Source organism: Nicotiana attenuata, unplaced genomic scaffold, assembly GCF_001879085.1.
Source record: "Nicotiana attenuata strain UT unplaced genomic scaffold, NIATTr2, whole genome shotgun sequence".
Taxonomy (NCBI): Eukaryota; Viridiplantae; Streptophyta; class Magnoliopsida; order Solanales; family Solanaceae; genus Nicotiana; species Nicotiana attenuata.
Window position 1 is genome coordinate 175,225 of NW_017671985.1, and position 13,520 is coordinate 188,744.

At 36.5% G+C, this 13,520-nt stretch overlaps 1 protein-coding gene across 1 annotated transcript; it reads left to right on the forward strand.

Annotated features, from left to right (window-relative positions):
• The first annotated feature begins 4,569 nt into the window (after positions 1–4,569).
• LOC109211181 (probable cysteine desulfurase) lies at positions 4,570–8,504 on the forward strand. The gene is made up of 5 exons (XM_019374683.1): positions 4,570–4,988; positions 5,257–5,767; positions 5,934–6,135; positions 7,107–7,583; positions 7,903–8,504. Exons 1-5 carry the CDS (start codon positions 4,643–4,645, stop codon positions 8,335–8,337), a joined length of 1,971 nt encoding a protein of 656 aa, XP_019230228.1. The 5' UTR covers positions 4,570–4,642; the 3' UTR covers positions 8,338–8,504.
• The last annotated feature ends 5,016 nt before the right edge of the window (positions 8,505–13,520 follow it).

Sequence of the window (13,520 nt, forward strand, 5' to 3'; positions counted from 1 at the left end):
ACTTACAAGTCGTAATGTGATGAAATTCCATGATGGACGTTATCAATTAGGTGATGACTACCGGATGGGCCACTTGTAAAATTCATATCCGGCCGGTACCCCCTATTAAATATGTGAGCGTTAATACAAATTCAATACAACAAAAATATACATAATTAACACAAATGAAAATTGAAATTTACCACTCGTCTTGTGAGTTATGGAAAGCAGGGTATAAATTATTTTCTCGCTGCTCATTCACCGGCGGTGATAAGTTTAAATCAAAGATAACTCTTTCATCCGGAACTTGTCCGGCAAAAACTGTTCCAGAATAACCACCCGATGACTGGGGGTTATCTCTACTACGCACAACCTCATTTTTTGGAACGTCTTCGACCTTCACGTACATCTCCAACTATTGTGAGTTACAAGAAAATCCCGACATTCGTCCGGAGTCCTCAAAAAATCACTCAAAGTTTCATCATCGTCGATGTTAAACTCCGAGTAAAAAGCAACCCCTTGCGGAGTGACGGAATAAGGATATCTTCCGGTTACTTTAAGTATCACCGAACGTTTCCTCACACTCATTGTTTTGCATAACAACGATATCAATGTATCGTACTCCATTGTCAGTGGCAATTTAACATGACACTTAGCAGGTAAACTGTAGCCCACGGAGTTATTCTCCATCACAACTTCACCACCCCAATATAATGAAACTCTTATCCTACGCTCTTCAGACATAATAAAAAAATGCTGGAGAATTTAACAACAACAGACGTTTCAACAAGAGTTAAAAAAAATTTTGAATGCATTTCTATGCGATTCTAACCTCTTTATATAGAAAATGGAGAGCCGGGAAGATTTTTTTTTTTACATATATAGCGCCAAATAAGTTGGCACTATACGCTTTTGAATTATTGTACTCTGCTATTATTGCTGGGGTCAGGAAAAAAAGGGTATAACGCCAGGTTTTATGGCGCTATATCACTGCGTCAGTATAACGCCAGAAAACCTGGCGCTATATATTAACGGTGCAGTTACCGTTATTATATAGCGCCAGGTTTTCTGGCGTTATATATATTATGGTCACTTTTTTTTTTACACTTATTTGTGTCTTTTGAGTCCAAAATTACAACATTTTGGTTCCGGACTCGAGGAGGACCTACTGAAAATAAAATTTTTAATGGTGTATTGAGCAGTTTGCTCAACTCTTTTTTACCTTGACAGTTGACCTGGATTTGATGTTTAGTAGTCAACTTAGTTATGTTTAACATAAACCTATTAACATGTTTATGTTTTCAAAAATAATATTTATTGTTAAAAGGGTGTAATATATGTTCGTACTTGTATGTATATAAATGGTTCTTGCTTTTCTTTTGGTATCTTATATTTGAATGTATAATATTTTTCACCTTCAATTTTTTTGTTATTGCAATTTTAAAAGGAAAATGTTTGAAAGAACTTATATAAGGTGTAGTATGCACAAATTGTGCCAATTTTAGAGGGAACGTCAGTGCAATATACTCAATATGCGAATGTATATACCATTTAATAAAAGCATGTATTATTAATATCTATAATATATCTCTTTTCAAGAGAGAAAATAAGTCTTCCGAGATATCTAATAGTGGGTAACTAACCAAGAAAAATTTGAGTGCTTAAGAAAGAAAAATAGAAGCATATTAATTGGACGTGATTGGTCCTATTGTTTCGCATTAATCAATGGGTACAAATATGGAAAGACCACTATCGAGCATATAATAAAATAATTAAGCTTGTTTTGAGTCAATTGGATTTATTTTTATGTTTTTCTTTTACAAGAGATCTTTATATTTATACATAAGATATAACATATAAAATGTTAGTTTTTGTCCGAATTTTCTTACCATAATTGGTTTTCCTATCTATGAAGGCAAGGACAACATATTTACTATAATTGGATTTTTCTTTTCCTAGAAGGAAAATATAATTCTTCCATATTTGGCTAGTCTCTTTTCTTGTATGAAAATATTTGGAGTTTTATAAATTGAAGATCCGTCCTTCTCATTCAGTAGCATCCACAATGTAGCCATAAGGGGTTAGAAAGTCGTGTTTAGGGAGAGAACTTTACGGGATAAGTGTTACTGTGTCACTTGTGTTTGCCTCTTCGTGAGGTTGTTCTCTCGATATTTTGTACCCTATTTTATATAGTGGATTGCTCATCTCCGCCGTGGACGTAGGTCTTGACTGAACCACGTTAAATGTATGTGTCTCTTTTGGTATATTTCTCGTTTGTTGTATGATTTATCGCCGTTCAAAATTTGTTGTGTTAGCTTCTGCATGACACTTGATTTTTTTTCGGTACTAACATAAAAAAACCTTTGCAGAGTCGTTTTCTTCTGTTCAAATATCATTTCTTCCATTAATCCTTGTACGCGGCATGATTCATGAACCAATCTAAGGAATCAGCAGCTAACAAATTAAAAACTACGTACTTCCTCTATTTCAATACAATGTTTGACACTTTCCGTTTCATAAGATTCAAATTAATTAAAACTTTAGTGATACTGAAAATGTTCTTTTGGTCATATCATTATGAAAATGATAGACACAATACTTTCGTGTAGTTTTTGTCATTTCAAATTGTCTTCTATTCTTATAGCTAGATTCCACCTTTTAATTGCTTGTGACTCTATTTTCTTTTTTCGAGTGACTTCCTGTTTAATTTGTTGGCTTTTTAATTCCATTACAGGTTGCGGTTAATTTGAGGCGCCATCCATTTTGACCAAATCGTACATCGGAAAATGAAAAAACAACTTTTTTCATCCCATAAATATATTCTCATTTCAATGTTTTTAAGTATAACTGTGCTATTTTGACAAAACTGGATATACGATAAAATACAAGTGGTAAAAACTTATGAAACAAGATTACGTGTTTTTTAATTCTTTTATTTTGAAACTTGTAAGTAATAGATTTGTAGTCCCATGGTATATATCTTCCCGAGAATATAATACTAAAAGATATTTTGAGAATAGTACTCCCTCCGGTCCACAATAAGTGACCAATTTACTTTTTTATTTTGGTCCAAAATAAGTGTCCATTTATATAATCAAGACAGAATTCAATTTGTTTTTACAAAATTACCCTTATGTACATATCCCTAAAAAGTTTTCTTACTCCTCACAGTAAATATTTAATTAAGGGCAGTTTAGTCATACTAGGTATTTTTGTATAGAATTTAGCATTTTCTTAATGGCGTGCCAAAAGTAAATTGGTCACTTATTGTGGACCGGAGGAAGTAATTAAATAGTTCTCTTAACAGCTTGTTTGGATGGTTGTCACCCATTCTATTGTATCGTATTGTTACTTTAAATACAATGTTTGTTTTGATTGTTACTTAAATTTTATTATATCGTATCGTTAAATCTGTCGTTACATAACGACGAAATGTATCACTTAATGTAACGACCGATTTGGTGTGGTCGCGTCGTTACCTTGTCTTTTTCTCTCAATCTCACCCTTCATTATTATTAAATAATTTTATTTTATCATTTACCTTACCTTTTTATATAGTAATTTAACCCTGCATCATAATTTTTTTTTTTATAATATTACAAATTTATTATTCATACTACTGGTGCGCGTGATATTATGAAATGATGAGAAACGACACAATCTATTCAAACGTTGTATTTATCAAACGATACAATACAATACAATACGGTACAATATGATACATTACGAAACGATGAGTAACAACCATCCAAACAAGCTGTAAGATATAGACATCTATTGTGAATTTTTATCAAATTAAGTGAAATAAGACAAATGGATATATATATATATATATATATATATATATATATATATATATATATATATATATATATATATATATATATACTATACTATACTATACTATACTCCCTATATGCCATGTTGGGAAGGTTTCACTTACGAAGGAATAATTTGACCAATTCTTGAAGCTAATATGGAAGTATACTTAATTCATTTTTTAAGAAAATTTTAAATATCCAAAAATTAAATATATGGTTATTAGAAGTTACAATATTCCTTAAATTAAATGCAAATGGGTAAACAAGACTCTCTTCATGTCAACCTATATTATTGGGTCAAAAAAGAAAGATTTGAAACTTACAATCTTAAACATGTTACGACAATTGTGTGGCTATTCTAGACTTATAACCTTAAACAATAATAACTACGCCTCAATCCCATACAAATTAGAGTCAGCAAGTTATAACCTTAAACGTGTCGTAAAATCATGTTAATAATGAAAAAAAGTGAAATTTACAATTAAATTATTTTTAAATATAGAAAGGATTTATTGAAAATAAATTAAAAACCATAGAGATGTAAATGTTAAAATGTTGATCAAATTCGTATCTTCAATCTTGAACAAAAATTGGGAAATATTTTGAGACTGAGGTGGTGTTACTCAGCTTTAATACCAATTAAGTAATTCGGAAAATACCAAGTCACATCCCCTAGATTCCTCATCATCAATTATCCTTCTAATTTCCCCCCTGAAATTTTCTACTCGTTTCTCCTATAAATACCCTTTCTTTCCATCATCTCAAACACACTAAATTCTCTCATCACAAGTCAAAAAACTTCCTTTATTTTCTCTCCATTTTTATTCTCTTTGCTCTTCAACATGGATTACGAGCAACTCATGTTAAGAGAAACTCTAAGAGGCCAAAGCATAGAGCATAATAAGAAGAAGTATATTACTGTTTCTAGTACTACTTCCTCTGTTGCTTCACATGAAGACTTAAGGAGCAGAATTGAGTCATTTCACATGCTAGAAAAAGGTAACATATCAAAGAGTGACTCTGCTGAAAAGAAACTTTCTTGGCTTCGTTCTCAGATCATCGGCGAAGATGCCGATTTTGAGACTCCCTTCGGGAAACGTAGGCTAACTTATGCTGATCACACTGCCTCTGGAAGATGCCTTCACTATATTGAGAATTATATCACTAATAACGTCCTTCCTTTCTATGGTATGTTTCCTTTACTTCAATACATGAACCTCCTTAAGACCATGAAAAAAGAAACAGTTTAACGTAAACCTTCTAGCGTTGCCGTAGCTAGTAAAGTTGTTGGCATGTGACCAGGAGGTCACAGGTTCGAGCCGTGGAAACAGCCTCTTGCAGAAATGCAGGGTAAGGCTGCGTACAATAGACCCTTGTGGTCCGGCGCATAGCTGGAGCTTGGTGCACCGGGATGCCTTGTTTTTTTAATGTAAACTTCTGATCTTTATTTGTACAGGCAACAGTCATACTAGTGACAGTTACGTGGGATACCAAACAACAAAAATAGTGCATGAAGCAGCAGCCTACGTGAAGAAATGCTTAGGGGGAGGAGAAGAAGATGCTATCATATTCTGTGGTTCTGGGTCTACTGCAGCCATTAAAAGGCTCCAAGAAGTTATGGGAATTACAGTCCCTTCAATTCTAAGGGAAAAAGTCCTCACAAAATGCTTTCGCAACGAAACAAAAGAGAGATGGGTGGTCTTTGTTGGACCTTATGAGCATCACTCTAACATCCTTTCGTGGAGACAAAGTTTAGCAGAAGTTGTGGAGATTGGTTTGGATGATAACGGCCTTGTTGACATGGAAGCGTTGAGGGTTCAGCTTGAGTTGTATAAGTCTACGAATAGGCCATTGTTGGGTTCATTCTCAGCTTGTAGTAATGTCACCGGAACTTACTCTGATACGAGAGCCATAGCTCGTCTTCTTCACAAAAATGGAGCCTTTGCTTGCTTTGACTTTGCAGCAAGGTATGCTAATTATTGAGTTTAACTTCTATACACCGACAATATTTAAGAATTTTTACACGATCATTTGATCACTTAAAAGATGGTAACTAAGCTGCTTTCATATGTTAAACTACTGTATAAAATATCTCTATACTGTCAGTTCATGTAATTTGTGGTCATGTTGCAGTGCTCCATACGCAAAAATAGAGATGAGATCAGGAGAAATAGATGGGTACGATGCTGTTTTCCTTAGTCCCCACAAGTTTCTTGGAGGGCCAGGGACACCAGGAGTCCTTGTAATGAACAAAGCACTCTATAGATTGAGAACTTCACCTCCATCTACTTGTGGTGGTGGTACTGTTGATTTTGTCAACCCCTTCAATGAGAAGGCAAGTTTCTTTATTATGTTGTCCTTTTTCTTTAATTTCTTTTTCATCTTATTGTCCTTTTCACCTTTGATCTCTTTGTGTCAATTATGAAATTTTGCATTACTTGTTTAAGGTTTCTTTGCTCAATTTATTCAAACAGCTTGATAGATGATTTTGACTGCTACTTGATGAGTAAACAGCACATGGGGTTCTTTCCAAAAAAATTAGAAACTTGTGAAAGTTGATTTAGGTATAGTGCTAGACTAAATAAGTTAACAAAGACTTTCAGACGGCAAAACTATTCTACTTTTAATACTCCATTTATTGACTTGACTTAAATTTAGTGGTACCATGATATAAATTCCAGCAACCAAACACGAAATCTTATTAAATGCTCTCTTCTTCCATTACCAACCCAGATATTTAAAGGATAATCGGTTTCTCAACTATCTCCATCCTCCTACTTTCTAGCTATTTGTTACTACTAATTAGTACTCTAGCTTATACTTTACTCTGAAAAAATCACGAGAATATGTTATCTCAGATTTAAGTTTAGTTATTCGTATTTATAGTGAATAAATAACTCTTTTGATAAGCAAGTGCATCACTATTTCTCATTATTATGAATTGCAGGAAATAATTAATCTTGCCTTGTTTTATTTCTTTTCTTTCAGTAACACAAAAGGCAATATGCCTGAGGTAAAACCATTTGATCCTGACTAGTTAAAGGGAAAAAATGAAATTATTTATCAAATTAAACTTCTGAGGTATTGTAAACTGATACAGGGAGCCTCAAGAAAACCATACTACAAAACTTTTCTGGTCACTATAAGTATTGGAGAAAGAAATCCTAAGCTTTCTAACTAATTTACAAGTTGAACTGCTTTCTTAAAGTGTCTAACCTTCTGTGTTGTAATTTTCTTTCCTTTTCTGCTTGGCTCTAACGATATTTCTGCGCTAAAAACACTCCTGATATAATATGCAATTACCAGGACACACTCTACGTGGAGAACATCGAAGAAAGGGAAGATGCTGGAACACCACCAATCATACAGAAAGTGAGAACAGCTCTATCATTTTGGGTGAAAGAGTTCATAAGTCACAAAGTAATTGAAAGAATGGAGCACGGCTACATTGAGCTTGCACTAGAAAGGCTTCTCCCAAATCCTAATATATGGGTTTTGGGAAATGTAACAGCCAAGAGACAAGCTGTGCTTTCTTTTCTCATCTATACCACCACTTACTCCTCATCAGGTGACATCAATGGCGAAGACAACGAGCTTTACCTATGGCGAGAGACAGGAAACAAGAAAGATAAGCCACTTCACGGCCCTTTTGTCGCTAAGCTGCTCAATGACCTATTTGGTATCCAGGCTAGAGGAGGGTGTGCTTGTGCAGGACCCTATGGACATATCTTGCTCAAGGTTGACGAACCTCACTCTCTTGCCTTCAAAGATGCAATTCAAATGGTGGGTCTCCATAATAAAAGATTTAACTTACATGTATTGACAAAAGGGCAGTCTGGCGTTCTATGTTCACACAGGGTCACGTGAAGGACCGCACCCAAAGAGGTGTGATGTATCCGGCCTACTCTGATGCAAGCATCAATGGCTGATTCCACGGTTCGAATCCGTGGTCTATACCGTTGCTCCAAGACTCTCTTCTAACTTAGATATAGTGACAATGAAAAAAGAAATCATTATACTTTAACCTGCTATAGTAGATAACCTGCCTCTTTTCAGGTTAATGATCCCACGTTTTATAATTTTCGTTGATCTCGATGTACAGGGCTATAGTGGAGTGAAGCCAGGATGGACAAGGGTCAGTTTTCCTTACTACATGTCCAAGGAAGAATTTGAGTTCATTCTAGCGGCACTAGAATTCATATCCATTTATGGACAAAGGTTCCTCCCTTTGTACCATTTCAACTGGAAGAGTGGTGCTTGGACTTTCAAGAAAAAGGCTTTCAAGGAGGCTCTCATAGGGAGAGACCACAATTGCAACTTTTGTGGCTCACAAATGATACATGGGTTGAACCTAGGTTGCCATGATACTAAAGAAAACAACCATGGAGGAGGAAGCCCTAGCAAAGAAGGTCTTATTTACAAGTATGTAAAGTACCTTGAGACAGCTAAGCGTATTGCCAGCCTCCTTCCCAAGTTCCCACCTCAACGGTCGATGCCTGAAGAAATCGACCCTAACCTTGTAACCTTTAGAGTCTGAAGATCAAGAATCACATTGCTGAACTTATGCTATTGGAAAGAGAATGCTCGTTCTCATTCTCCTAAATCATCGTGCAGTTGTCTAATCTTTGGTTGGGCAATACAAGGGTTATTATATGTAATAAATTAGAGGAGTAAGATGACATGAATAAACAATATTTTTCAATATTCTCCTTTTTCTTGTTAAAGGGGAGCCTTGGAGCAACGATAAAATTGTCTCCGTGTGACCAATAGTTCACGGGTTCGAGACTGATGCTTGCATTATAGTATGCTGCCTAAATCACAACCCCTTGGGTTGCGGTCCTTTCCTGGATCTTATGTGAACGCGGATGCTTCGTGCACCGGGTTGCCTGCCATTCTCCTTTTTTCTTGTGATTTTATGAATTTTGTGTTTAATCAATTGGAAACACGCATGTTCATTCTCATTCTTAGGAAAGATCATGCCATTGTCTAACATTTAGTTGGACGTGAGGAGAATATGTATTATACTAGGATGAAGAGATGATTCTGAGGATTCAGGCGTCCCTGAAGCAATTTCTGGCAATTATGAACCCCTTTAGAAGCTCTTGTAAAATCAATGTGAGAGGTTAAATGTCTCCAACATAAAACTAATTTTGCACCCAAGTAACAGAAACAGAGAGAGGAAAAGCTTTCAACAGAAACAATTACATGAAGTGCATAATGTGAGTATCCATTGCATATGTATAACACCTGTTCTTATGCAAATTCCTGACAAGATGTGAAAATGATGCTTCTTCAAGCTGACCAGCTTGCAGCTTATCAAATAATTCAACTAAGCCTTTCCTACATAATTTAGCCGATAATTACGTTGCTTTTAATATGTAGATGAAGAGGCCAAGGCCACAAAACATAATCCAACTTGCGCAATTTCAAAGTTTTTAGGACTTTCTCTATGACTCTTCAATGTAAGAATACTAAACTGTTTTCCAAACAGCACTTTTAACATACCAGTCAAGATCAGGGGCGGAGGCAGAGTACGGGATGTGGGTTCGGCGGAACCAGTAGCTTTTTGTTCAAACCATGTATTTGTCTTAGAACCCAGTAATTTAAAAGGATTACCATCCCGAACCCATAAGGTTCAAATCTTAGCTCCGCCTCTGGTCAAGATGGGGCAAACTTTCATGCTATCATAGCACCTCCTCATTTTTAGGTGAGCCTTTTATTCATTTCTACCCCGCGCACACATAGCCTCTTTGAGAAGCAAATATAAAGGATGGTTGATTTGTGTCCTGAGGGCAAAGGTAACACCTCAATAAAGAAAAATGTGAGGCTTAGCAGTGGCAAAAGGCAAAAATCACCTTTCTAAAATTGATAAAATCAAGCTAAAATTTTTACTTACAGACCACACGCACTGAAACTCTATACCAACCAGAAGCAACTGCGAAATTTTCATTAATTACTTGAGTACCTGTCATTAATTACTTAAGAATCTGCGGTGCCCCTCAATTGCTCTTGCCATATTACCTGAGTGTGACGGAATAAAAACATCACTTTCGACAGAGATGAGATAATCGAGTTCTGCAGTTTGTCAGGCATGACTTACAAACCTTCTCAGTTCTTTTGGCATTGCCAGCATTTCCTGCCATCAAAAAGACATTTGTTTGGTACGTAAAACACGCTATTAGTGAAAGAAATCAACTTTGTGCTGCCTGCATGACAGCCAGAACAATTAGGTCCTTGGAAACAACATGTGGAAAGCAAGATGCGAGCTCTGAGAGGCGAGAGTTACCACCATATTAGTACTCAACATATTCAGTGTCACTCTAAAGATCATTGCTACAACAGAAGAAAACCATGATATCAGATGAAATTGGCGCAGTTGCTTTGATGGAATATAGAATACATAGATGACAGTTTGACAGGCTCTAAACTGTTAATTAGTTGCTTTAGGACTGCAATATTTATATTATTTTCCTGCAGTTTGTATTTTCAGTTTTATTAGGAGTTAGTTATCATGGTCAGTTCCATGACTTAAAAGTAGGGTCATGATCTATTTCAGTTTTCTTTTTAGGATATGTTTAAGAACCTGTCTTTCTACAAAATTAACTGAACTCTTTGTATGTTAGTTTCTCTAAGTCATCTTCTTAATTTTAGTTCTTCATATTCTCCCTGCTTCTTGTTGTGTTTAAAAGTAGACACTGTCTTCATCGTGTTTGCTGTCATTTGTGCTTTAAATCTAACAATTGGTATCAGAGCTTTCATCTTAAGGGATCTGTGATCAAGTTGGAGAAGTAATGGATGCTGAAGTGAGTTTTTCACCGATTGCTCCGCCGGTCTTTGATGGAAATAACTATCAGATCTGGCAGTACGAATGGAGACATATTTGGATGCTTTGGATCTCTGGGAAGCTGTGGAAGAGGATTATGAAATTCCAGTCCTACCAAATAATCCCACCATGGCTCAGATCAAAGCACACAAGGGAAAGAAGACAAAGAAATCGAAGGCCAAAGCATGTTTATTTGCTGCTGTATCGCCAACAGTTTTTACACGGATAATGTCTCTGAAAACTGCTAAAGAAGTATGGGATTATCTCAAGGAAGAGTATGCTGGAGATGAGAGAATAAAAGGTATGCAAGTTTTAAACTTAATTAGGGAGTTTGAATTGCAAAAGATGAAGGAATCTGAATCAGTTAAGGAGTACTCAGATAGACTTCTGAATATTGCAAATAAGGTGAGGCTACTAGGCTCTACACTCGCAGATTCAAGAATTGTTGAGAAGATTCTTGTAACAGTGCCTGAAAGGTATGAAGCAACAATTACGACCTTAGAAAATACTAAGGATTTGTCAAAAATTAGTTTGGCAGAGTTGCTAAATTCCCTGAAAGCTCAAGAGCAAAGAAGGCTCATGAGGCAGGATGTTACAACAGAAGGGGCTCTTGCTGCTAAGCACCAGGTTGATGGTAAAAACAAAATAAAGAAGAAGAAGAAGAAGAATCAAGCGTCAAATGAAGGAGAAACATCAACCAACAGTAAAAGTAAGGGAGGAAGTATGAAGAAAAACTACCCCCTTGCCACCACTGTGAAAGAAAAGGTCATCCGCCATTCAAATGTTGGAGGAGACCTGATGCTAAGTGCAAGAAATGCAATCAGCTCGGACATGAAGCCGTGATTTGCAAAAATAAGGCCCCGCAACAGGAAGCAGATGCTCAAGTTGTTGATCAAGAAGAAGAGGATCAACTTTTTGTTGCAACATGCTTCTCAAGTAAGAGCTCAACAGATTCTTGGTTAATTGATAGTGGTTGCACTAACCACATGACTCATGACAGGAGCCTATTCAAGGAGTTGAAGCCCACTGAAATTTCCAAAGTTAGGATAGGAAATGGTGACCATCTTTCTGCCAAAGGAAAAGGAACCATAGCTATCAAGATAAACACAGGCACAAAGAGCATTTCAGAAGTTCTTTATGTACCTGACCTTGATCAAAACTTGCTAAGTGTAGGACAACTACTTGAAAAAGGATTCAGAATTTACTTCGAAGATCATCACTGTCAAATCAGTGACGTGGTTGGACGTGAAATTTTCAGGGTGAAGATGAGAGGAAGGAGTTTTCCTTTCGATCCAACTGAGAAGGAACAATTGGCTTATTCCACCGGAGCAAGTGTAACTGAAATTTGGCACAAAAGACTTGGCCATTGTCATCTACAAGCATTGTTGCTGTTGAAGAAGGATGATATGACAAGAGGGCTACCAACTCTAGTTGATCATTTACCAAGTTGTCAAGCTTGTCAATTTGGTAAGCAAAACAGGAAGCAATTCCCTGAAGCATCATGGCGGGCTTCTCAAAGGCTGCAACTGATTCACACAGATGTTGCAGGACCTCAAAGAACACCCTCCTTAAAAGGTAGCCTCTACTATGTTATTTTCATTGACGATTATACAAGATTCTGCTGGATTTTCTTTATGAAATACAAATCAGAGGTGGCTGGAATTTTCTGGAAGTTTAAGAAGATGGTGGAAAATCAAAGTGGTTACAGAATCCAATCCCTACGGTCTGACAATGGAAAAGAGTATAATTCTGAAGAATTAACAAATTTTGTGAGGAAGCTGGTATTGTTCATCAGCTCACTGCTCCATACTCTCCGCAGCAAAATGGAGTTAGTGAAAGGAGGAATAGGTATATAATGGAGATGACACGGTGCATGTTGCATGAAAAAGAGCTGCCGAAAAGCTTTTGGGCTGAGGCAGCTAACACGGCGGTATTTCTCCAAAACCGACTTCCCACTAAAGCATTGCAGAATAAAACTCCATTCGAGGCTTGGTATGGATTCAAACCTTCACTAAGCTTCATTAAAGTATTTGGTTGTGTTTGCTTCTTTCATGTGCCACAAGTTAAAAGAGATAAACTTGATAAAAAAGCAATTCCTGGAATCTTTGTGGGTTATAGCTCATTCTCCAAAGCCTACAAAGTTTATGATCCACAAACAGGAAAGATGATCGTCAGCAGAGATGTGCACTTTAATGAGGAAAAAACGTGGGATTGGGAGAATAATCAAATTCCAATCAAAGCATCAGAGAAGCAAGCATCTGATCAATGGGAAAATGAGTTAGTGGATCATCCTCCAATCAGAGGTACAAGATTACTTTCTGATATCTACCAACAAAGTAATGTGGCAATTTGTGAACCTGCTGGGCACGAGGAAGCACTTCAAGATAAAAATTGGAGAAATGCTATGGAACAGGAGATGTTAATGATCAAGAAGAACAAAACCTGGGAGTTAGTTGACAGGCCAAAGGATAGGAAGGTCATTGGAGTAAAATGGGTGTTTAGAACCAAGCTTAATTCTGATGGTTCTACCAACAAACACAAGGCTAGGCTTGTTGTCAAGGGGTATGCCCAGATTTTTGGTGTTGATTACTCAGACACTTTTGCTCCAGTAGCCAGGTTGGATACTATTAGACTGTTGCTAGCAATAGCAGCACAAAAAAGCTGGAAGGTGTTCCAGCTAGTCAAATCCACATTTTTAAATGGTATGTTGCAGGAAGAAATCTATGTAGAGCAGCCAGAGGGTTTCATTGAGCAAGGACAAGAAGAAAAAGTTTGTCTTCTTAAAAAGACTTTTTATGGCTTAAAACAAGCTCCAAGGGCTTGGTATAGTAGGATAGATGAACACTTGTTGAGTTTGGGATTTGTAAGAAGTATGTCTGAAGTTACCCTTTATGTCA